Genomic DNA, 24906 nt, shown 5'->3' on the forward strand with positions numbered 1-24906 from the left:
TATCTTTTAAAGCTTCCGGATTTGAAATGCCCTTTAAAAGATATGGAGGTTTACTGCATCTGGAACTGATACCTTCCTCCTGCAAAATATTTCTTAGCCTGGCTTGCAGATAGTGGGATGTGATTCCTGTGGTTTGCATTCTAAATAACACCAGTAAACTATATTAGTTCGAATAAACGCCTTCTCACCCAATTTTCCAGCTTCATTTGTTAAAGTTTTGGAATAATATATTTTTTCTGGAGAGCTTTGCTTCTCATAGATACTTCTGCATCATTTATTTCCTGTTAAGTTTAAGGATTAGAAAGGGCGTTTATTCTCCTGTCTGCAAGTCAGGTAAGGAATATTCTAGTAAAAAGCCAAAGCAATTATCAAAAAGTTAAACGAGCGAATGTTAGCAGCCCATCTTGGAAATATGCATTTTTTTAATAATATTAAATAATTTATGTTTTGAAGAAATTTCCACAGACGAAGGATCAAAACTTCCTGCAGGTTTCTAATAAAAAGAATCAAGTCTTGCGTTTATTCGAACAAATATGGTGAGTGAAATTATTTCTTATAGCATTGTGACTCCCAGCATGCATTTAATATTTCCATTAATGATTCATTCAAATCCTTTTCTCTTTTTTACCCCTGGAGGCTGTGTTGTTCTGACAGTTGTCTGTTTCTTTTTTCAGAGCTGTTTTATCATGAAAGCAAAGAAGGAACACTGCACAGCAGCGCAGAGGTCACCGGTGCTCGACAGCTGAGAGGAGCCTTCTCCGACACCGAGGACTTCCTGGATCATGGCCTGGTGTCAGCCAATCGCTGCTCCAGCAGAACCTCCTCCATCACCTCGTGGACGGACAACATCAAACCGTCTTTCACCAAGAAACTCAAGTTCCAATCCGTCCTGGAGGGGGAAGCAGTTGAGTTAAAGTGTAAACTAGTCGCTTGCCCGCCGCCTACTATCCTCTGGTTTCATAATAACAGATCTATTCCTAAAGAGCGTAGACGTAGGATCTGCTCTGACAGCAAAATGCACATGCACACTACCAGTCTGGTTATTGACAGTATCAAAGAGAAGGACTCAGGCAGTTATAAGGTCATGGCAATAAACACAGAGGGTTCTGCCGAGTCCACAGCATCACTTTTGGTGTCACTGAGGGAAGAGCAGTCCGCCAACTACCTGGGCTTTGTTAAACGCTCTGCCAAAGCCCATGAAAGCATAGACACCATGGCAGAGCAGAGGAAAGATAGGAAGATTAGAGTTGAGCTCAGGTGTGTTGGCTCTCCATTTGACAAGATGTCCAAAGTCCATCAGGGAAGATCTCGGTCTAAGAACTCTTTGGTGCGTACTGTGTACTTTCGGTCTGGTTCCCATTCAAAAGAGAAAGTGTCAGAGAAAGAGTCTAAACGTTTGGAAACTGCCTCTGAGCGTGCCCCGTCCCCTCCCCTCATGTTTGACAGGTCTGAGCGCTTTAATGACAGATTCAGTGATATTTACTGTGACCGGCGCACCGGTGCTAGGTTCAGTGACAAATTTAGCGACAGGTGCAGCGACAGGTACAGCGAAAGATTCAGCGACACCGAGAGCCTTCACAACGAGGTAAGAACAAAACTTACTACACTCCAAAAAGCTGTAAAACAGAAGAAGAGACTTTCTATCTGTACCATGTCGTCGTCTGAGTTTGAGTTAGAATCAGTTGCCAGTGAGTCCAGCTATGCTGATTATGTTGAGAGGCTCAGAGTGAAGCCTGCCTCGCTGCCTGATGTCCAGCATTTCAATCGAACTTTAGATGTGGGGGAGAGCCATAGGGAGTTTCAAGGTAAAACCTCAAGCGGGGATCCCTCTCAGCCTCGTGTGAGGCATTCATTTGAGCCTCAGTCCAGAACCAGGGCCATTCAGATCATGAGAGGTGAGTTGGTTGATACACTGCTGGAACCCACAGAGAGAAAATCAGGTGAAAAATATTCTCAGTCACTGGAGGGTAAAGATGTTGATGAAAATCAGGCAGATGTGAGAATGATGCAGCGTCACAGTGTTGTTGCTGACCACAAGGTGGACGCTGAAAAGCCTGAAGCCCCATACTCTGAAACAACAGCATATCCAGGAACTGCAGCGTACACTGAAAGCAGGGAACATCTCGTCACATCTACCAGGGAGAAGTTCCTTAGAGGATCACTTACACCAGAAGAAAAAACAGAAACAGTAGAGCCGTATGAAGAGGAGAGTGCAGGGGAGTCTTTGAGGGCTCAGTATGAGAAGAGCCTGGAAGCTGAACGGATGGAGTGTGAGGAGAAACTTCTCGCCTTGCGGATCAGGAAATGGCAGCAAGGAAGTAGGGCATCAGAGGAGGAGACATTTCACCCTGACACTGATCTGCCCATGCCATCAGAGACACAGTACATGGAGCCTGAGGGGCACATTTACACCCAACAGGAAATGATAGAGAAAAGAGCAATTGTTGAAACTGAGGCCATGCCCTCCTCGTTCCGTAAATCACCAAGAATGAAGGCAAGGTTGGTAGATCCAGAGTTTGCAATTGCATCAACACCCAAGTCACCGAAAGTAAAAGCCAGAGGAGAAGTGGAAACGTCCCTCTCCTTGCCTGCAAAGTCAGCCACAATGGATACCAGATTAGCAAAAACAGAAGGTGAAGCATCACCCATGCAAGTGCAAAAATCCCCCAGAATAAAAGCTAGAGCTACAGAAGTAGAAGCAGAGTTGTCACCCAGAACAAAAACCAGAGCAGAGGACGTACTTCGAGAGACACCCAGACCACGGCCAGAAAGATCGTCACCACTCGGCTTAGCAACAGAAACAGTTGAGCCATATGAAGAGGAGAGTGCAGGGGAGTCTTTGAGGGCTCAGTATGAGAGGAGCCTAGAAGCTGATCGGATGGAGTGTGAGGAGAAACTCCTCGCCCTGCGGATCAGGAAATGGCAGCAAGGCATGCAAATTTCAGAAGAGGAGACATTCCACCCTGAAACTGATCTGCCTCTGGTGGCAGAGACTCAGTTTATGGCTCCTGAGGGGAACGTTTACACCCAGCAGGAGGTGGGGGAGAAAAGAGAAAGCCACGCTACCACGTCAACCCCTAAGTCACCTAAAGTAAAAAGTAGAGTAGAACAGGATGAAATCACAGTCATGTTGTCACAAAAGTCACCCAGAATTAAAGCTAGAGCAGAAGAAGAAAAAGCTGAGTCATCACCTAGAACGAAACCCAGAACAGAGAAAATGTTGTTTGAGAAAACAAGAGAAGAGCGTGAGCTCCAGCTTTCAAGGGAGAACATCTCTGAACTGAAGAATGAGAGTGAGAAGTTTGTCAGTGAAGAGGAGGCCTTAACTCAGCGGATAATGAAATGGCAACAGGATGTTCTGATGGAACAAGAGCAAGCTGTGAAGCTAGAGTCGGACTGGGTGGAGGGTTACTCACCATTACAGGCAGAGAGAACCTCTGAGGTTGGAAGAAATGTTGCGGAGGCTTCTGCTTTAGAATCAATTCCACAAAATGAAGTTGTGCGCAGCAGAAAAACTTCACCAGGTAAAACGGCCAAAGAGAAGTTCCTTTCAAGTGAGTCAGTCCCTGCTGGTTTCCAAGATCAGCAGGGTGAGACCCTGCAGTGGCCACCTGCTGGCGAGCTGCCAACAGAGGGGCGTGAAACTAGGTTGCAAAGGGACAGCGAGTACTTTGTAAGTGAGGAGGAAGCACTGGCTCAGCGCATCTTGAAATGGCAACAAGATGTTGTCGAACAAGAGGAAGTAGCTGAACTGGAGTCTGAGTGGGCTTTGGACAGTCAAAGCAAACAGTCTGGCTCTAGGTTGCCATTTGAGACCATCTCACCATTTGATAGTGAACCCTATCATGGTGGCATATCTCATGAAATTGATCCCACTGACCCTCGATCTCCACATACATCGCTTGCTGGTGAAGCCTTACCAACAAAAAAACCTTCACCTCCTGCCGCTGGGTGCGAACCATCTCCTCATGAGTCTTCTTTTATAACGAGGTATTCTCCTACGCATCCTGCTTTACCGCACCATGCAGGTGCGCCTGTTGAAAGATCCTATGATTTAAAAACTACTCCTCTAAAAGACACCATGGGTCTTGAAGCTTCACCGGTTCAGAGATACTCTCCGACCCAATTTACTAGTGCACCTCAGGGGGAGAGTCCTCATAAGCCTTCCCAAGAATTTTCCTCAGTCAGGAGACGCTCCCCATGCCGTAGACCACAAGAGTCTGTGGAAAAAGCGACAGAGAGGAGGTGGAGCAGGGAGGAATACAGTATGTCTGCTGATAAATCCAGCAGTCAACGCTTCCAATCAGACATGAGAGGGGAGAGAGGGATGAGAGAGGAATTAGGATCTACGAGAGAGACCAGCGAATGGAGACAACAGAAGGGTTTCGCAGGTGTGAGGAGAGAGGAAAGACATGAAGATTTGCTAAGATCACAACAGGGTGATGAGATGAGTGCTGAAATTCATGAACTTGGAGCTACAAGGAAGAAGGAGGATAGAGTCCAAGAGGAGTCAAATTTCAAAGAGGGAGTTTACCAAAGTCAAGAGTCTAAGACGGTAAAAGAAGGGGTTACAAGTGCCAGAGGCTCCCGTCCAGTATTTGTGAAAGAAATGTCTTCAGTTAAAGTAAAAATCGGTGAGATGTCAGAGTTTACTTGCCAGTTCAATGGTGACCCTCTGCCCACAGTCACTTGGCTCAAAGATGGCCACCCATTAGCCCACAACTTTGACTATGATATCATAAGCAAATCTAACAAGTCTACACTCACTATCTTCTATCCAACCACAGACCACGAGGGGACATATGACTGTGTCATAACTAATAAACATGGCAAATCCATCTGTACCGCCACTCTCGAGATCTCAGACAAAAAGGTGGTGAGAAGGACAGGCGCCACACAGGAAGTGGTGGTTACAGAAGAGATAGACAAGGGTGAAGAAAACCAAGAGAGCCTGATGGAGGAGGAACTTCAGTCCTACATGGAGTCGGGGAAGGCAACGCTACAGGTGCCTCAGGCAGTGATCCACAGGCGCCACTGCTCGGATGAATCTTTCAGCTCCTCAGCTGTAGAAATCAGAATTACTGCTCCCACACCTGTCCCTGAGATGACAGAGGAAAATACTGATGACAAACCTCAGGCTTTTACAGAGAACCCTTCGGGCGTGCCGAGTGATGAGGGAGCCTCTCAGACTGTCAAACATAAATTCACTTTCTCCTTTGATGTGGTCGGTGAAGCTCCTCATGTCATCAGCGAATTAGAGAATATCACATGCTCTGAAGACAACACTGCTGTATTAGAGTGTGTCATTACAGGTGAACCTGCCGCAGAAGTTGAATGGTATTGTAATGATATTCGCCTCGAACTCACGGGCGGGAAATACAGAGTTGAGGTAGACGATAAAGTGTATAGGCTGTATATCAACAGTTTTACATACACTGATGCTGGAGTGTACAAATGTGTTGCTAGAAATAGGTTGGGAGAGGTGACAAGCATCTCTGATGTGTCATTTCAAGTTGAAGAGCCTGTGCAGTTTTCAAAGAGAGGTGGTGTTGTTGAGGATGATGTATTCCACAAAGCTGGCATCACTTATACTAAGTCTCTCCCCCAAGCGCCTTCAGAGGTAGCAGCCAAAGCCATAAAGTCCAGACCTAGTGTCTCTAGAGAGCCTCCAGCTTTATCCGGCTGTGGTCTGCAGGCTTCTGCTGCTGTGATAAAAGTTTCTAAGATTAAACAAGCTTTTGAGTCAGACTCTCCAGTTGCTTTAATGACTCCCACCTCTCCGGAGGAGCAGAGAATAGAAACATTTTTCCCTGAAGAGTTTATACCAGTGGTGGCCAGTTCCCCTGACACGCAGGAACAAATAATTGCACCTAAACCTCTACCTGATGGCACTCAAACTATTCCTGTAGGATCCAAATCTGTCTCTTCTAAGACCTCACAGTTTACCTCCCCCAGGGAGGAAGGCAGTGACATCTGTGTGGTACCTTGTGATGTTGAAGAGGGGGCAGTTTTCGAGGAAAGCCATAGTGCAGTTAAACAGTTTGTAGAGGATGTTAAGGAGTCTCCAGAGCTGGTCAGGCCTAAGCCACAGAAACCTGTTTGTTTACCTGTACAAGGGGAGGCAGGTGAAGGGGAGATGGTAAGAGAGGGCACTGTGCCTACACAGTTTGATAGAAGTAGCAGCTTCATCCAATTCCAGTCAGAAAAAGTTCCTGCAGTGAAACGCTCCGTCAGAACTTCAGCTCTAGCTGAGGAGGTTGTAAAGCCTAAAAGAATTTCTGAATCTTTCAAACCTGACAAGCAAAGTGCACCTGCAAGGCCTGAAATCGTTAGTGGGGCTAGTGTTGTGGAGGGGTTGACAGAAGTGGAAAAACAAGATGTTAAAGGAAGTACTGAGGGATACGCTCTCATGTCTGGGTTGCAGCATATGAGTGACGAGTTAGAACTTGCGGGTGAGGAGTTGATTTCAATCCCAGAACTCTCTTTGGACAAACATGCAAGGAGCGAGCAGATTTCCATTCCAGAGCCCTCTTTGGACAGCGGCGTCTTCCTCAGTATGCCGGACTCCCAGGCTGATGTAATAAAAGTGGCAGAGGGAATGGTGGCTGATGACGTAGTTGACCCTCATATACAAATCATGGGTGAAGATGGCCATGTGAAGGCAGAACATAAACCGCTTATTGTCAAGCCTAAAGTAGACATGGTTGGAAGAATTAAACCACTCAGTCTGCCTGTGGATGCTGTTGTCCAGGGACAGGAAAGACGTAGTTCAGACAGGGCCTCAGCAGCTGAAGCTGGGGTAGCAGCAGCAGCAGTTAGCCCCATGGAGGAAGAGGAGGTAACTTTCAGTGCTGTTTACGACTACTACAACCCTCCAACTGACTGGGGAAGGCCACTGTCCCCTGAGTCTGAAATGTCCATAGAGATTGGCAGCACTTTGAGCGAAGAGATAGCTGAGGTAGCTGAGAGGTTCTACACCCCAGGCTCGTCTACTGAGGTCTCACAGCCAATTGCAGAGTCCTTCCACACTCCCAAGTCTCCCATGTCCTTCCATACTCCCAGTTCTGATGCACCAGGTGGGTTTATGACTCCTCAAGAGTATCCCTTCTCCCCTGTAGAACACCAGAGACCCTCGACAGGAATCTCCAGCGAGAGGTTCTTCTCACCCCTTCAATTCCTGACATCTCCTGCTGATGAGGGCATTGAAACGACACCTCTTGGAATAAATGTGGACGAGAATCAATTCCTCACCAGGGGTAGAGGGTCTACAGGCCTACAGGAGAAAGTGCAGGGAATTCCTCCCGCCTTCCTCAAACCTCTCATTAAGAAGAGAGTCTTTGAAAATGACTCGCTAACATTCTGTGCTGAGGTGTTTGGCCTACCTTCCCCTGATGTGAAGTGGTTCTGCAACAAAACCCAACTGGTGGCAGATGACAGAGTTAAAATGGAGAGAGATGGCGATACCATCTCACTTACAATTCACAATGTCACTAAAGCAGACCAGGGAGAGTATATATGCGAGGCTGTGAACTATGTTGGGGAAGCCAGAAGTGTTGCATTAGTGGTAGTTGTATCACAGGAAGTGAGGTTCATGCCTGCCCCACCTGCTGTCACTCACCAGCATGTGATGGAGTTTGATGTGGAGGAAGATGATTCTTCTCGCTCTCCATCCCCTCAGGAGATTCTGCTTGAAGTAGAATTGGATGAAAACGAGGTGAAAGAATTTGAGAAACAGGTTAAGATCATCACCATTCCCGAGTACACAGCTGACAACAAGAGCATGATCATATCTTTGGATGTGTTACCGAGCATTTATGAGGAGGGTGCTGTGGACTTTGTCACCCAGGAGCATGATGAGTTGAAAATAGCTTTTGAGGTCACTGAGATGCCTCCAAGGTTCATTAATCCCATCTGTGACATGGAGGCCCCAGAGGGAACCACAGTCATGTTTGAGTGCTCACTGATGGGAATTCCATCTCCCATTGTGTCCTGGTTCAAAGGTGACAAAAAAGTTCCTCACAATAACAAGAAATACTTGCACTCATCCGATGGAGACAACCACTTCCTGAAGATCTGTAAAGTGTCAACACAGGATAGCGGAGTGTATACCTGCAGAGCTATTAACGTTGTTGGGGAGACTCTGTGTAGGGCCTCCGTGGTGGTGTTAAGTGCCAAGACTTTCTCAGGGAAGACTAGAGGCAGGGAGTTGACCGCTGTGTCTCTTGGAAGTGCCAAAGTTCAACCACAGAAGTTCGACTTGATGGTTGGCAACACATCGTTTGATGGTGAACAGGTGTCAGAAATTGAGCTTGAGTTTGAGTTTGAGCAAGAGGCAGATGAGTCGCAGCGAGCAGTCAGACTGGTGGCCAACACTGACAACGAAATGAGTGAACAGGGAGAAAAATATGTAAGCATCAATTTTGATGTGTTTGCTGAACCAGCAAAAGATGATAAGGTAGAGTTCAAAGGGAAGTCCTCTGATATGTGTAGCTTCCAGTTCCAGGTGACTGAGACAGCCCCTAAATGTGTCATCCCACTGACCAACGTCACAGCAGCAGTAGGGACACCTGTTATCCTCCAGTGTCTGGTTAGTGGTAAGCCAAACCCCACCGCAGAGTGGTACAAAGATGGAGATCGCGTCGCAGACAGCAGATGTATAATCCAGGAGAAAACCACGGGCCATTTCAATCTGCTCATTACTAATGTGACCCAGAGTGATGCTGGTGAGTACAAGTGCATAATCCAAAACACAGCTGGGTGCGTTGAAACTACAGCACTGCTGAAGGTGTTTTAGGAGTTGAAGGTCTGGGGCTGGTTGCTCAAAGATAAACTTACTATCCAATTTCAACTCTCTTAAGAATTTGAAAGTAACATGGCTGACCAAGCAACTTCTACAAGCTTTAACTGCTTTACTGGGAAACCTAGATGAGTGAAGCAAAAACCTAAAATAAACAGAAAATGTTGTCACATTTATGAGCTGTCTAAAAACATTAAGTTTTCCTCATTTTCTCAGTTCGGTGTGGTTTAGTGCTGCCACTAAAACACAACTTATAGTTAGCCACTCAGCCCCCAGGTTATCTTCGAACTCTTTCGGATTGAATTAGTCAGTTATTACTTTTGTTTGTCTAACCCACGTTAGCTAAGATTGGCCAGACTCAGTAGGAAATATTATGTTACCTTTGGGCAACCAGCCTTGAGTAATGTAGGTGAATGTAGGTGTGTACATGTTCATCGTAAGTTTGTCAGTGATGAAAATATCATCTAGAAAAAAATAAAACGGTTGAGTACTGTCAGCAGGTCAGTGTGCTGGTAAATTGTTCATTTAAAACTCAACAGTTTTATTTTAAGTTTTGGTAGAAAAAAATATATTTATGTTTGCTGCATCTGTTGTGTTTTATCCAAAGTTGTGCACTTAAAGAAAAATTTTACCAGTCCGTTTTTAACATTGCGGTGTTCACATCAGTTTGCACCACCAACTCGGAATATTAGGTATGTGTGAAGCAAACATCTCATATACGCCAAACATTTGGCGAAATACATATCATTGACAATTTTTTGTTGAAGTAGTGACGGTAAGTGTTTGTGTGAAGCTGCAAAGCCAAGGTAATGATTTCACTGAGAGGTAACTAAAAAATTAATTTGTATTGAACATGAAATACAAGAATACAATCAAAGTCATTCACCACCCATAATTATTTGGACTGGGACTGGAATTAAAGGAATCAATAATTCAGGACAAACTTATCATAATATGTTGCATATGTTTTAACAGTTCATTTATGTATGATAAGTAGATGTGAAATAACCCATCTACTACATGCCATGTAGAGAAACTGAAAAAATAGCAACCAAAAATGTATTAGTAATGTCACCTGGGTGTTGAGCGAAACTAAAAAAATGTTTGGTGTCAGTTCAGTCACTGCAGTGTTTGAATAATAATAAAAAATAGATCTTAAAAGTACTATGTATTTCACTTATCAGTTTTTTTCTCATCAATATGAAAAATAGTCTCAGTCCTTATAACTAAAAAATTTATATTTTAACAGTGATCCTATCAAAAATCTTGAAACTATCAAGAATATATTGTCATATTGCTTACTTGAAATGATTCACTTGTTTGTGTGCAATGTTGTGGCCGTATTTTGTTTTGGTTTTTTGTGTTTGTGTCAGAGTTTTTGCTGCTTGTGAAAGATATTTTTAGGATCTTAAAAGAAGTTGGTAATTCATAGTAGAGTAAGTTGATTGATGAATAATTTTAAAAATGGATAATACTGTGAAACTTTTTTTAAATTTAAATATAAGTTTTGATGTCTTGTAAATATGTGTAATTTTAGGGGTGTATGAGTAGTGGTTATCAGTAAAATAAGCCAAAAGAAATCAGCATTGAGTTGGTTTATTTGTACAGACATCATGTTGGTTTGTCTCAGAGTTTATATAATAAAATATTTGATCATCTAAAGTTGAAGTCTGAGCTTGATTTGTTTTTTTTTTGTTTTTGTTTGTTTTAAACAATTCCATTTGTCGATTGTCAAATTAACAGGATAAAATACGTGTCTAAAAATTACCTACATTGTGTAAAACCTGGAATCACTTGAACATTTTTAATATCGGTGCCAATACATTTCCTGATTTGGGATGGATACTGAACAATACGCCTTGGTCATTTTTCACCTTAAAAGTTTAACTGTAATAGATGGGATGTACATGATGTGTGACGTCAATGTGCATCCCATCTATTACACATGTTCATGTTATCAGCATATGAGAATATCGTGACTATTTGTTTACTTCTGTATGAGATTCAAATGGTTATTTGGTCTATTTAGGTTTAATAATTATAATGAAATCCATAAGTAACTGAAGAAAACTAAAAGCAAAACTTAGGAATTAAAAGAGAAATAACACCAACCTTTCTGATTCTGAATATGATATAAAAAAAAATGGAAACAAATAACCAGAGAAATAAATCACTTTATTCAGCTGTGAAAAGATCAGAGAATCATCTATTCGTTTCGGGGAAAACACTCTTCTTCTCTTTGTCCATGTTTAGGTCATTCTCTTGATTTTTAGCAAAAAGTGTTTTTTACATAAATCAATTCACTGTTAAAAATATTACGTCACTGTTAATATGTTAATATTTTTGTCACATATTTTAGTATATAGTAGGGCTGTCCTTTTTAAATCACTTAGTCGATAAACAGGTAATTAGGATGTTTGTAATGTAATGTGTATTTTTTCCTGTAATGTGGATTAGAAATGAACTTGTAAAAGGTTTTTACTTTGCCAGATTCTAAAAGATTTGCCGCAATCACCTGCAGAGGGCTAATAATACTAATCAGAGTTCCTCATTTACTCAACTTAATGAGTGTTTGGAAAATAATCCTATGACCATTAGTCGACTAAGAATTTCTGTTGTGAAGGACAGCCCTAATATCTGCTTTTATGAATTCACTGTTAATATCATAGGTTTTGTCGTTTGGATATTGTTATCAGTCTTACTCAATATTTCCTGACAGAGCATTGTAGCACCACCATCACCACTGTCGAAGAACAAGAGGAAACCTACTACACTGGTGTCCAGTTACCAAAGAAAACAAAAACACTTGAATTCAAGCCAGAGTCCAAACGTTACTCTTCCACTTTAGAGAAGAAGAAAGAAAAACCAGTTTTCCTTAGCCAGCTCTCCCCAGCAGCTGTAACCAGTGGGGAAACAGCCAGGTTTACCGTCAAAGTGTCCGGCTTTCCAAAGCCAACTGTTCAATGGTCTCACAATGGAACAATACTTAAGACCTCCTCTATGTATAAGCTAATAGAGGAGAGGGAGGAATACACTTTAGTAATCACCAAGGTCACATCTGAGGTTCAGGGTGAGTACTCTTGCACTGCCACCAACAGATTTGGCAAGACAACATGCACCACGTACCTTGAAGTGAAAAAGCCTGATGTTAGCCAGGCAGAGAAATGGGTTGAGAAGATGTTTAAGGTCACAGGTCAGCCTCCTACTTTCACTGTTCAGATCCAGCCTGTGAGGTGCTCAGAAGGAGGAGAGGTTTATTTTAATTACAAAGCCAGCGGTGATCCAATCCCTGATGTAAAGTGGTTCAAAGGTGCTTTCCAGATCCAGCCCAGTAGAAACTGTATCATTATAGCTAACCCAGATGGATCTGGCTTCATCAATATGAAGAGTGTCAAACAGGAAGACAGTGGTTTGTATACATGTAAGGCCTCCAACCCATTTGGGGAGGCGTCTTGTGGTGCTGAGCTTGTTGTGTTTAGGGAATCAGTCTCTGTTTCCCACAAACAGGAGCAGATGACAGTGGTTCAGAAGAAAGGCTACAAGGTTTCAATGACAGAACAGGCAACCGAGTCTCGCTTGTACCAGGTCAGCCTCCCAGGCCAGGACAGGGCTAGGTCAGATCAGATGGTTTATACCATCGGCACTGAGGACCGGCAGATAATTCCCAGTGAGCAAGTGGGCTCCCTTAGAGACCTTGATATCTCTGCTGCAACTGTTCATCGTGAGCATTTGACCCACCAGGCAGCAGTGCTTCAGTCTCATGAGATAGAGGAGAGAGTGTCAATGGTTCCTACCCATCCACCTCAGGTTTCAGCTGTTCCTGCAAAACAGCTCCATATGGCAGCGTTTACATCGTCTGTCGAAGAGAGTCAAGACCTCACAGAACAGCACTGTGATCGCATTCAAAGCCCTGAGGTCATTGAGCTTCAGGTGGCTAGAGAAAAGAGGTCAAAGGTGATGTCAGCTGTTGCTGAGGAGTTCACACCACTCTCTAGTGTTAGCACAGAGGCTCTGGCTGACAGGAAGTCTGCTATGGTCAGACCCACTTCAGAACCTAAACATCTCGTCAGTGGGCATCAGGTCGAGTCACAACTGTCCATCCTGAAAGAGCAGTCTCAGGACATCCCCAAACCACAGGAGGAGAAGGGTTACAAGGTTAAGGAAGGTGTTAAGATTTTATACTCAGCCCAGTCTGCAGAAAAACGTGTGCTTGCAGAGGGCCACACAACTGAACTAGCAACAGCAGATTCTGCTGTGAAGTCTTCCATTGGAAAAGAACAGCACAAACCCATCTTGGCCTCAGTCAGTGAGTCCAAACAGACTCTTTCCAAGGAGACTAAGTTCTCCATGCAAAGGCCTGCTGAGGAGATAGCCCGTCTCTCTAAGGATAAAATGATGAAGGCAGCGCTAATGGCTGAAGAGAAGCAAATGCTACAGGCTGAGCCTACTCAGCAGCTGCCAAGTCTGGACAGTGCCATGTCCATTCAGTCACAAGTAGAATGGGAGCAGGTGTTGCACCTGCAGGTTATCACAGACCAGGACTTACTTCCATCTGAGAGTAGCTTCACCTGTGAGAAACCAGCACCAGAGCAGGCAGGAACTCGGAAGAGTCCCACTCTGCTTCACACTGTTAGCCAGGATGAGCAGAGGACAGTAGTTTGTGAGGACACATCAGAGTTTGAGTCCAAGGCTAGCACCATGGCCATTCAGCCCCAGAAAGAGGCCCCTACTCTTCTGCATCTCCAGTCAACCCAACCTGTGGAGGCGCTACCCAAAGAGGGTATTCTCTTAATTGAGAAGCCCGACCAGCAGGTGGCAGCACAGAAACAAGAAAAGACAAGGAGCCATGCAGCCATCTCCGAGGAGAGAAGGGAGCTCACAGCAGATTACCACACAGAGTTGGATTTGTCTGTGACTGGAGTTCAGTCTCACCCTCGAACTGAGCCCAGGCCTCAAAACATCCTCCAGCTCTCCTACCAGCCTATGCAGCTGCCAAAAGAGACGCCAGTTACAACTGATGTCAAACAGCAGCGGGCCTTGGTGCAAAAGGAGGATCGCTGGAATGTGATGCATGTCACCAGTGTGGCAGAAAGTCAGGCCTTAGAGGAAGGTCACACACAGAGTCTTACAGCCGTGGATAAATTCACTTGTCAAATGGCTGTAGAACCAAAAGTTTCCACTGAGCCAATCCAGATTGAGGAGAAGGAGATCTCCACTGAGAGTAGTGTCGTTCTAGAGGCAGCAGAACAGGACTTTGCTGTTCAGATCCAGGAAGGCCAGTCAGTCAGGCAGTCGATAGTGATGGATGAGAAGCGAGTGCTCATGGGTGAAATCTCTCAGGAGATCACCAAGTCTGAGTCTACTAAAGTCGTCGCAACCACGCAGCCAAAACTGTCCCTTTTGGCATCAGAATCAAAAGACAGCACAGCTCTTCCCAAAGAGATGACGTTTTTGATTCAGATCCCTAAACCATCCAGTCTGAATATACGCCGTCAGCTCAGAGATGCCTTACAGTCTGCTGTGGCCAGTGACCAGCCAGTGTTACTGGCTGATGTTGTAGGCAGGTTACAGGCTGTAGAAGTACAAGAGGTCAAGGTTCAAAGAGAGCCCAAACGGGCCATGTTCACATACCTCATCACAACAACAGGTGCCCCCATGGAGATCACTCTGGCTTTTGAGGGTGAATACCCTCGGACAGCTGACCTCAGAACTGAACTGCAGGCAGCTTTCCACTCCATAGTGTACCAAGAGGCCCATGTTCTTACTTCAGAACAGCCGGGCACTATGCAGCTAGACAAACCTCAAAGGGCGCAGGTCACTTCAGCCTCCTCTAAGCAAATGTTGTCATCCATGGTAGAGACAGTTAATGTGGCAGAGAGTACAGTGGATTTCACTGCCATTAAATCTCATGCTGCTGCACTCAAGACAGAGTCTAAAATGGAAGTTGAACATGCTGCAGCTGGGCAAAAGGTTGTGGTGCAGGAATCCAAAGCAGCAAAGATGGAACAATCCATCTCTTCCCATATCAAAATTTCCACTGAGGCTCACATGGCTTTTGAGCAGTCGGTCCAGGTGTCGAGGCAGGAGGTGAGGTCAGTGACACTGAAAAGCCAAGAAAAAGATCTAGGAGCGGCTATTGTTACCACTTCCCTGCCTCCTACCACAGTCCCCACCGAACAGGCAGTGGATGTCAGCATCCAGAAGGAGCACAGGGAGGAGATCTTCAAGGAGGAGATCACAGTATCTAGGCCAGAACAGAGAGAATACCCTGTAATAGTCACCTCCCTTGAAGACTTATCTATCGAAGAAGGTAGTAAAGTAACCTTTAGCACCACCATTAAGTATGTTACAAAAGTAAACTGGTTTTTCAATGGACAATTGTTGAAATCTGGCAAAGAGTTCAAGTGTTCCAAAGACCATGACACATACACATTGGTTATCAACAAAATTGTCAAGGAGAGGCATCAAGGAGAATATGTTTGTGAAGCTGAGAATGAAGCTGGCAGGACTACAACATCTTCAAGGCTCACTGTGGTCTCAAGAGGTTTGACAACAGGAAAAATTAATGTATCATTCATTCACTCATCCATCTTCTCTGAGAATCACTAATCATTCACATGAATTGGCTCATTCAAGACCTATGTCTTCACATAAAATGATGCATTTGTCACAGTTTCACTTTCGTCTCTATATTCATTTCATAGCTCGGCATGAGCAACTTCGGCAGGGCACTGGATGGTACTAACTCACCATGTCTTGTTTGTTCCATGTCACTTTATGGTCAAAAACTGCCTAAAGACCAGAACTGTTACAGCCATGCAAGTTTAGCTTATGGCTCTGTAGACCTTAAGCATCTTGCTTTAATGGTTGTGATGGTCCTGGCCTTTAGGCAACTTTCATGATCTTTCCATGGTCATTTGGCATGTCGATGGCAACAGGTTCCTTTGTTTTAAACCCATGATCTGTCACATTCTCTGAGGTTCATTCTCTCCATATCTGCAATATCTCTCTGCATGCTTTCAGGGCTTCAACTTGACATTACTCCATCTTTCACAAACCCTTTCTTTCTCCTCCATTTAGCTGGAACGCTAGCCCCATGAGAGTCATGTACAGTGATAGCATCTTCTTTCAGGCAGCTTTTTGTGAAACCATGGGGCTAATGTTCTTGCTATTTTTCTCCTTCACAGTCACTCCTGATTTGCCTTCCACCATTGTTGAACATTCCATCATTTCTTTTCTGTCAGTTTTTAAATTTTTTTTTTACAAAAGTTTCATAGATTCCATTGCTAACATTTACCTTTTATTTTGTCTGCGTGTGCCTCAGTGCCACCTGTCTTTAGGCAGAAAATCACACCTCTGGAGATAAACATTGGCGGCCACGCCAAGTTCGAATGTGAGATTGAGGATGCTCCAAGTGTGACCTTCAAGTGGTTCAAGTCTGGCATTGAGATCAGACAGGGCGAGAAGTATCGGATCCTCAGCCGCCACACCACTTCCTCTCTGGAGCTTCTGAACCCAGTCAAAGCGGACAGTGGTGAATACACCTGCAAGGCTTCAAACCAGCATGGCACCGACAGCTGCACTGCCTCGCTCATTGTTACCGGTAAGACCCCAGTGGGACCTCCTTTTAAATTATCGCTTTATCTATATGTATGTTTGAGAGAGAGAGAATTATATACACATTTGCACTTTGTTTTACTTTGAATTATTATGGTGCAATGTGGATAAACCTACATTGATCAACAAGTTGGGATTTTATTTTGGTGTTGTTTTTTTCCTCTTTTTAAAGAATTTATTCAACCTTTTTTCATGTTTTACCTGCTCTCCATAGAAATGTACCCACCGGTATTTGTATCAAAACCAGACCCAATGACTTTATATGTGGGCAAACAAGCTGTGTTCCAGTGCACACTCACTGGATCCTCACCAATGGAAGTTGTCTGGCACAAGGACAACATAGCCATCTCTTCTGAAGGGAACTATGTCATGAAATGTGAAAAGAACAAATATTCTCTTCACATTAAAAGTCTTGAGCTGACTGATCAGGGAGTGTTCCTATGCAAGGCCTCCAACAGTGTCGGCACTGCTACATTCACCACAGAACTCAAGGTTATCAACAAGCCCAGCTTTGTTAAGATCATTGAGCCAGCGTCAGCTGCTATTAATGACCCGCTGAGGCTGGAGTGCCAAGTGGATGAGGACACTGGTGTGACCGTCACCTGGACCAGGGATGGCAAAAAAGTCCACCAGAGCATGGAGTGTAAACTGTCCTTTGAGGACAAGGTGGCTGTTCTTGAGATACCCAAGTCCAAACTGAAGGACTCTGGGAAATATGTGTGCACAGCCGCTAATGAGGCTGGGAGCTCATCCTGTGAGGCTGTGGTTACAGTTCAAGGTAAGATCTTGAGAACAATGATCTTTCCAGTAGATTTGATAAAAACATATATCCCATGAAATGAGCTGGTGGGTTATTGCTGACAACTGTTTTCAGCCAACTGCAAGCTGATGCTAACACTATGCACTGCTATTTTCTTGCCTTTCCGTTTGCATCTCTTTTTCGGACTCTTCTGTCTTGGTTCCTTTGTTTTGTGACTGTCTCTCTTTTGATAATGTTTGAAAATCTTGGTGTTTTTGAACTAAATACTCCTTTCAGAGCCCCCTACCTTTGTCAAGAAAATGGAACCTAAAATTACATGGAAACAGGGAATAGCTGCTCGCTTACAGTGCTCCATTAAAGGCTCACCCGAACTTCACATCCACTGGTTCTGGAATGAGAGAGAGCTCAGTGATGGAGAAAAATATAAAATCTCTTTCAAGAATGGAGTTGCTACTTTGGAGATAATGAATCTTATGGTCACAGACAGTGGGAGTTACACCTGTGAGGTGTCAAATAATGCTGGCAGCGAGAGCTGCAACACCCTTATAGCTGTTAAAGGTTTGTCAAATATTGCATTTACTTTACACTCATTGTTCGGTTCAGAAAACTTTTGGTATTAATTGCAAAAACTTTACTTACTCTTTTCACACCCAGAGCCACCATCTATTAGAAAAGAGCTACGGACACTAGAGGCAGTGAAGGGAACAGCAGCTCAGCTGGAGTGCGAGATCACAGGAACAGCTCCTTTTGAAATAAGCTGGTTAAAGAATAAAAAAGCAATCACCAGTGATCAGAAATATAAAATAATCTTCCAAGAGTCCTTGTCAAGGCTGGAGATCCAGACCTTTGAAAGTGCAGATGTTGGAGATTATCAGTGTGTCATAACCAATGATGTGGGGAAAGTCACCACTAAGGCCTTAGCAAAACTTAAAGGTTAGTAAATCTGAGTTTAATGAAACTGTTATAAACTGAGGTTTAATCTTGTGCTTCAGACTCAGTTTTAACTTGTAATCTGTTTTCATAGAGCCCCCAACTTTTTCAAAGAGGGTTGAGAGTGCTACAGCAGTGCTGGGAAGTATAGTAAAACTACAAGGAACCATTAAGGGCTCAGCTCCCATCACTGTTAAATGGATGAAAGACTCTGAAATACTGAGAAATGATGATCCAAATATCAAGGTGGTATTTGAGAACAATGTTGCTAGCTTGTCGATAACAACAGTGGCCATCAGCCATGGCGGGAAGTATTTGTGCCAAGCTGAGAACGAGGCTGGGCAACAAAAATGTGAAGCCACCTTGACTGTGCAAGGTCAGATGACATCTTTGATGCAGGCATATCGAGTTCTTGTGTCCAAATTCTTACATCTTAATAACTAATGGGTTTATCTTGTCCCAGAACCTGCCAGAATTGTAGAACCTACAGAATCCATTAGTGTGACTGCAGGGGATTCAGCCACATTGGAGTGCACACTTTCTGGAAGCCCAGAACTCAAAGTGAAATGGTTTAAAGATGGGAAGGAAATGATCAGTGGCCGTAAATATAAGATGACTCTGAAGGACAATATTGCCACCATGAAGATTCTTACGGCAGAAAAAGGAGACACTTCAGAGTACAAGATAGATGTGTCGAATAAAGTTGGAAAAGACCAGTGCACATGCTCAGTCACTGTCTTAGGTTAGCTGTTTCTGTTTCTCTAACATTTTATAATGCTTTTGCTGTTTTACAAATGAATGAAATATTGCAAGTATAAGCTAGTAACTTTAGTAATTCTTGTTACTTATTCTTTTTTAAAACAGTATGAAACTGTTAATGCATGAGATGTTTTTTTCTTCAACAATCAGATCGGATAATGCCTCCAACTTTCACCAAGTCCCTGAAAAGAGTCGATGGTAATATTGGTAATGACGTCTCCATGGATTGTAAGGTGTCTGGGTCACAACCCATGACCATAGCTTGGTTCAAAGATGACCAGGAGATTGTGTCTGGATCCAAATTCCAGCCTGAATTCAAAGACAACTCTGCTACCCTGAGAATTATTCGGCTGGAGAAGGCGGATTCTGGAGTTTACAAATGCAGAGCCACCAATTCAGCTGGCTTTAAAGAAACCAGCAGCACGCTCTATGTCAAAGGTTATGAACGCTTACCTTATGTCGTGTTTCTTTGTTGTCGCAATCCTTGATTGATGATGATTTCATGCTAATATGAAATGCAATTTTTTTTATTGATGGCCCCCAGAGCCCCCAGTGTTCACCGTGAAACCAGACAACCAGGATGTTATACCAGGAACCACTGTTTCCTTCAAAGCAGCCTTCACTGGAACAGCTCCTTTGGCTGTTAAGTGGTTCAGAGAGGAAAAAGAGATTGTAACTGGAGGCACATATTTCATAAAGAAAGATGCCTCCTCAAGCTCTTTGGAGATTCACTCTGTGAAACCCAGTGATTCCGCTAAATACACTTGCCAAGTATCCAACGATGCTGGGAAGGTGGATTGCACCACAGTGCTCTTTGTGAAAGGTGCCATCTTCAGTATTGTGTGTAGCTGCATGAAAATGTCTCAAAATTTTTTGGTGACATCCACATGTCTTTTCTTACTAACATGTCTTCTGTCTGATAATGAATGTTAACCTCTTCTCTCAGAACCTCCTGTGTTTGTGAGGAAGCTTGAGGCGACCAAGCTCGTCACCAGCGGTGACACTGCCAGACTGGAGTGCAAAGTGACAGGCAGCCCTGTCATCAGTTTAAAGTGGTTCAAAGATGAGATGGAGATCAGCTCCAGTCCTAAATACACAATGGCCGTAACTGACTTAATAGCATCCCTGGAAATGGTTGATTGTACAGTAGGAGATAGTGGAGATTATGTCTGTGTGGCATCCAGCGAGGCTGGTAGTGACCGCTGCAGCAGCACAGTTACAGTCAAAGGTGGGTTTAGTACAGATGCTTCTCCTCACACTGGAACCTTACCTGCTTTTCTTGAGCTTTTCAGTGATTTCAAGAAGTAATTCAGAAAAACTCACCTTCAGCTTCCCAGTAAAACTCCAGTGAATTCTTTCATTTTGACTTTTTGGCATTATCATTTGTATGTGTACTCCATTGTAATGCGCTCACACGCTTGTTGTTTTCTTCTAGAACCACCATTGTTTATGCGTAGCTTGGAGCCCAAAGATGTGGTGAAAGGTTCTGAGATGATGCTGGAAGGCCAAGTCACTGGTTCTGCCCCTTTCACTGTTTCGTTTTATAAAAACACAAAGCTAATTAGGAATGACAAGAGACACAGGATTACGGTGAAAGATGACCTGGTAGCCCTGCAGGTGCTGGCAGTAGAGGCAGGGGATGTTGGCTTGTACCAGTGTACTGTTGAGAATGAAGTAGGGAAGGCCTCCTGTGATTGTCAAGTAACACTAAAAGGTTTGTTTAGATGCTATGGATTTATCTTTAAATCAACTTTTTTTGCTCACACTTATAAATCTGCATTTTCAGTCTGCTTTTTAAGCTACAATACAGGTCCCTCTTTACTCATTCTGGTCTGGCAACCCTCAACATGCAATTGCTCAAGGCTACTTTATTTCTTGTGAACTTCACAGATACAGCAACATTAAATCAAGTCAAGTCAGGTCAGTTTTTTTATACAGCCCAGGTTGTGTATGTGTATAGGGTTACCTTTCCTACATCACAATACTCAACAATAAAATCAATTTCTTGATCCACTTGAGGAAGAAATACATCTACTAATTCAGGTGTCAGTATACAAAGCATAATTTAAGTCCAGACCAGACGAGATATTGACTATATGAATACTCATCGAAGCTCTCTGATCGGCCCAAAACGTAAGGTTCATTAGATCCACAGTAGATGGTTTCAAGACTTAGACTGCGTAGCAAAGACTGAACTTGCAGAATGATGTCTGACTTTGAAAGGCTAACATTTCATAGAGGCCAATAACATGAATCTGAATTTTTTCCTTGTAGAACCACCATCATTTGTGCAAAAGCTGGAGAAACTCAGTTCGTTGGTGGGTAGCGAGGTTTCTCTGCAGTGCACACTGAAGGGCTCAGAACCCATGACTGTGTCCTGGCTTAAAGACAACCATGAGCTCAAAGAGGCCGAAAACATTCAGATTACACATGAGAACAGGACTGCTCTGCTGCACATCACCAATTTACAGAGCAAACATGGCGGCAAATACTCTTGCCAGGTGCAGAATCAGGCTGGGAGCCAAATGTGCTCTGCTGTGTTGACAGTCAAAGGTTGGTTAAAGTACTCAATGACTCGCATTTGAAAATAAACTCTGTTTGTATCCTAGTTTGAATCTTTCCAGTGGTGCGTTCAGGTGATCTTTATCAACTCATGAAGTCACACATTTCTAAGTTTATTAGCAGGAGGTTTCCATCAAATGGCTACCAACCTGTAAAATACCAGTGGTAAAATAGTAATGGTTCAGATGTACAAGCTCCCAAGTTACTATTTTATGACATTTGACTTAAACACTTTATTAGCATCTGCCATTTCTGTCCATCTAATTAACATGAATAATGTCTACATACATACATACAGTATAGTCCAGGCTGCAGGGAATGTTTTATTGGTCCCCATCAAGTGATGGATTTAACATTGACCACTGATTGGAAATAACTGTTTTTCACATGATCATTTTATGACCTTATGAGTTGATAGGACCAAATGTATATTTAGAATCTTTACTCTGTTACTGACTTAAAATCTTGGTTTGTCACTTAATTGTAGTACATCAGGTTCTCTGCTGACTGTTTTGTTTAATGTCTCAGAGCCAGCTAAGGTCACAGAGGAGGCCAAGTCTATCAGTGTGACTCAGGGGGATCCAGCCACGCTGGAGGCCAGGTTCTCAGGCACAAAACCCCTGAAGGCCAAATGGCTAAAGGCTGGCAAGGAGCTGACCTCAGGCCAGAGATATAAAGTACAGAGCACAGACACCAGCTCTGTGCTCAAGATTATTAAAACTGAGAAAAGTGACGGTGGTGAATACACCTTTAATGTTTCAAATGATGTCGGCCAAAGTTCTTGTGAGGCCACACTCACCATTCTTGGTTAGTTATTCATATGAGCCACAGAACTTATATACTTTGTTTTGTTTAATTTCATTTACTTTGAACATTTTCTATCAACTCTTTTTTTCTTTTACCAACCTCAGATCAAATAATTCCACCGTCTTTTACAAGAAAACTGAAGCAAACAGAAGGTATCAAAGGATCGTTTGCTCATCTGGAGTGTCTTGTATCTGGCTCCCTGCCAATAACCATACAGTGGTACAAAGATAAAAAAGAGATCCACACCGATGAGAAACACAAGTGCACATTCTTTGAGAATGTTGCTTTTCTGGAAATCTCTAATCTTGGCAGTAAAGATAGCGGCAACTATACCTGCATTGCTACCAACAAAGCAGGAACGGTGCAGTGCTCTGGGATCCTGTTTGTGAAAGGTTTGACCAGTTTGTTTTTGTATCATTAGCTGGACGTGTATAATCAAAGTATAACTACACAACTAACAGGACCTTTGCCTTTTGTGCAGCTTTCACAAGCAATGACTTACTCTTCTCTTCCAGAACCACCATGTATTCTTGAAAAGCCTGAATCCATGAATGTTCTGCCTGGCTCAAAGGTTCTGTTTAACGTGTTGCTCTCTGGCACGCCGCCACTGACCATCAAATGGTTTAAAAACAAGAAAGAGATTTTATCCAGTGCTGACTGCTCTGTGATCAAAGATAACACCTCAAGCTCACTGGAGCTCTTCTTTGCCAAAACCTCAGATTCTGGAGACTATGTGTGTGAAATACAGAATGATGTCGGCTCCACTTCATGCCAAGCAACACTCTTTGTCAAAGGTTATTAGTTTATGTGAAATCTGAGCAGCATTTGGATGGAAACTTACACACTGTTAAATTTATAGAGATCAAAGTTTTCCACTCCTCATCTGATGGTTACATCTATTATTTTATTTTATTCCACAGAGCCGCCTAAGTTCACACGTACTCCGGCCCGTGTGTCTGTGGTCCGTCCCAGTCAGAGTAAAGCCTTTGAGTGCCAGGTGACCGGCACACCTGAGATAGACATCTACTGGTTCAAAGAAGGCTCTGAGATCAGCCCCAGTGATCGCTACAAGATGGCTTTTGTTAACTCTGTGGCCACTCTGGAAGTCTGTGGGGCTGATACCAAAGACAGTGGGATTTACTACTGTGAGGCTCGCAATGAGGCTGGCAGCGAGAGCTGCAGCATGGAGCTCAAGGTCAAAGGTTAGCAGTGTCAGAAGAAATTATGTTCAGTGTGCAGGAGTTTATAGAATATAGGATTGTAAGCAATGATTTCCTAAATACTGGAGGCCACCTTTACTAGATTATGTCCTTCTCCTTGAAAGAACTGTATTGACATTGACTAAGTTGAGTTTTATTGTTAATGTTCCGAAATTGAAAAGAATATTTCAAACTGAGAACCACCATTATTTTTTAAATAGTGACTCTTCCATAAACTAGCTAGCCTAAAAGATTGCTTAATGGATCTTAAATGTTTCAAATTCTGTCTTCAACAAAAACTTTTTTATAGGAAACTTTGTTTTGTTGGTGGTACAAAATGTTTAGAAAAGAATGAATTCATGAGAAAATGTAGGTGACAGTTTGCTTTCTCTAATCTCAGAACCACCATCATTTATTAGAGATCTGGCTCCATTTGATGTTGTGAAGGGCTCCAGTGCCTGTTTCGAGTGTCAGGTTTCTGGGACAGGTCCATTTGAGATAACATGGCACAAAGATGCAAAAGCGATCAAACCCAGTGCTAAACATGGCTTCTCCCAGATGAACGGCACTCTGGGTCTAGAGGTGCACAGATGTGATACTGTAGATGTCGGTGAATATCAGTGTACTATTGCTAACGAGGTGGGAAGCTGTACTTGTAAGACTACACTAAACCTCAAAGGTTGGTCGAATCAGAATTACAAATTCACATTTTTCTCTTTTAAGGTGATAACTGACTGTTTACATTAACCTTTCATTGGTTTTCTCTATTAGAACCACCAACATTTACAAAGACGATTGAGAACACTGCCACTGTTCTGGGTAAAAAGGCAGAGTTTCAGTGTATTGTGGCAGGCTCGCCCAATCTCTCTGTGCAATGGCAAAAAGATGAGAACTGGATTTTGGAGGATGCAAAGATTGAAAGAACATTTGAGAACAATGTGGCCACTCTCAGGATTCCTGTCTGTGAGGCGACACACAGCGGGAGGTATTCCTGCCAGGTGGTAAATGAGGCTGGGCAGGATAAATGCTTTGCTACCCTCACAGTGCAAGGTATACTTGTGCTTAGCTAAATGTGGCTATTAAATCTTTCCATGGTCCTAACTTTGTTAGACACTTTATGAATTTTTGAATTTGCTTTGCATTGTAGAGCCTCCTCAGATCACTGAGAAACCTGAGGTGATAAGGGTTACAGTTGGAGATCCAGTCAGTCTGGACTGTAAAGTAACAGGCTCCCGTGAGCTCAGAGTGAAGTGGATGAAAGATGGCAGGGAGCTTCAGTCCATCAGGCAGCATAAGCTGAGCTTTGAGAACAACGTCAGCAGCCTAAAGATTCAGTCTGCTCAGCGAGAGGACGAAGGAGAGTATGTCTTCGAGGTGGCAAACCACATTAGTAGCTGCACCTGCAAAGTCAAAGTGATCGTACTAGGTTGGTGTGGAAATCATAACAATCCTATGGTACAGAGTGACATGTTGAA

General features: G+C 43.4%; 4 protein-coding genes across 4 annotated transcripts in view; all 4 read left to right on the forward strand.

Annotated features, from left to right (window-relative positions):
- The first annotated feature begins 479 nt into the window (after window positions 1-479).
- On the forward strand, window positions 480-10459 carry LOC147819459 (uncharacterized). The gene is made up of 2 exons (XM_087172538.1): window positions 480-536; window positions 675-10459. The coding sequence occupies exon 2, from the start codon at window positions 1016-1018 to the stop codon at window positions 8792-8794; it is 7779 nt and encodes a 2592-aa protein (XP_087028664.1). The 5' UTR covers window positions 480-536; window positions 675-1015; the 3' UTR covers window positions 8795-10459.
- Window positions 10460-11464: 1005 nt separating this feature from the next.
- Window positions 11465-15420, forward strand: LOC147819460 (titin-like; the record flags this gene model as incomplete). Its single annotated transcript, XM_087172541.1, has 1 exon — window positions 11465-15420. A coding segment is annotated over one exon (3942 nt), but the record flags the coding sequence as incomplete, so codon positions are not given.
- An 87-nt stretch (window positions 15421-15507) lies between these two features.
- LOC111651030 (titin-like) overlaps window positions 15508-24906 on the forward strand; it is a 126495-nt gene continuing 117096 nt past the window's right edge. Inside the window, exons 1-2 of the mRNA XM_087172542.1 lie at window positions 15508-15535; window positions 16122-16400. Of these exons, the coding sequence (XP_087028668.1) occupies window positions 15508-15535; window positions 16122-16400 (307 nt within the window). The remainder of the gene's footprint in view (window positions 15536-16121; window positions 16401-24906) is intronic.
- LOC147819461 (hemicentin-1-like) lies at window positions 16634-23439 on the forward strand. Its single transcript, XM_087172544.1, has 9 exons — window positions 16634-17192; window positions 17451-17732; window positions 17829-18107; window positions 19014-19301; window positions 19810-20091; window positions 21138-21416; window positions 21954-22102; window positions 22450-22624; window positions 23153-23439. Exons 1-9 carry the CDS (start codon window positions 16667-16669, stop codon window positions 23437-23439), a joined length of 2547 nt encoding a protein of 848 aa, XP_087028670.1. The 5' UTR covers window positions 16634-16666.

The sequence above is a fragment of the Seriola lalandi genome, unplaced genomic scaffold (assembly GCF_002814215.2).
Source record: "Seriola lalandi dorsalis isolate HSWRI2012SDOR001 ecotype SW California unplaced genomic scaffold, Sedor1 jcf7180002053122, whole genome shotgun sequence".
In the NCBI taxonomy this organism is placed as follows: domain Eukaryota; kingdom Metazoa; phylum Chordata; class Actinopteri; order Carangiformes; family Carangidae; genus Seriola; species Seriola lalandi.

What these genes read in the sequence shown, in the direction of transcription:
- LOC147819459 (XM_087172538.1), top strand. Translation starts at nt 1,016, where the DNA reads ATGCACATGCACACTACCAGTCTGGTTATTGACAGTATCAAAGAGAAG.
- LOC147819461 (XM_087172544.1), top strand. Translation starts at nt 16,667, where the DNA reads ATGACTTTATATGTGGGCAAACAAGCTGTGTTCCAGTGCACACTCACT. An exon ending in GGCTGTGGTTACAGTTCAAG is followed by an intron (nt 17,193 to 17,450) that starts GTAAGATCTTGA and finishes TACTCCTTTCAG; the next exon opens with AGCCCCCTACCTTTGTCAAG. An exon ending in CAGCACGCTCTATGTCAAAG is followed by an intron (nt 19,302 to 19,809) that starts GTTATGAACGCT and finishes CTCTTCTCTCAG; the next exon opens with AACCTCCTGTGTTTGTGAGG.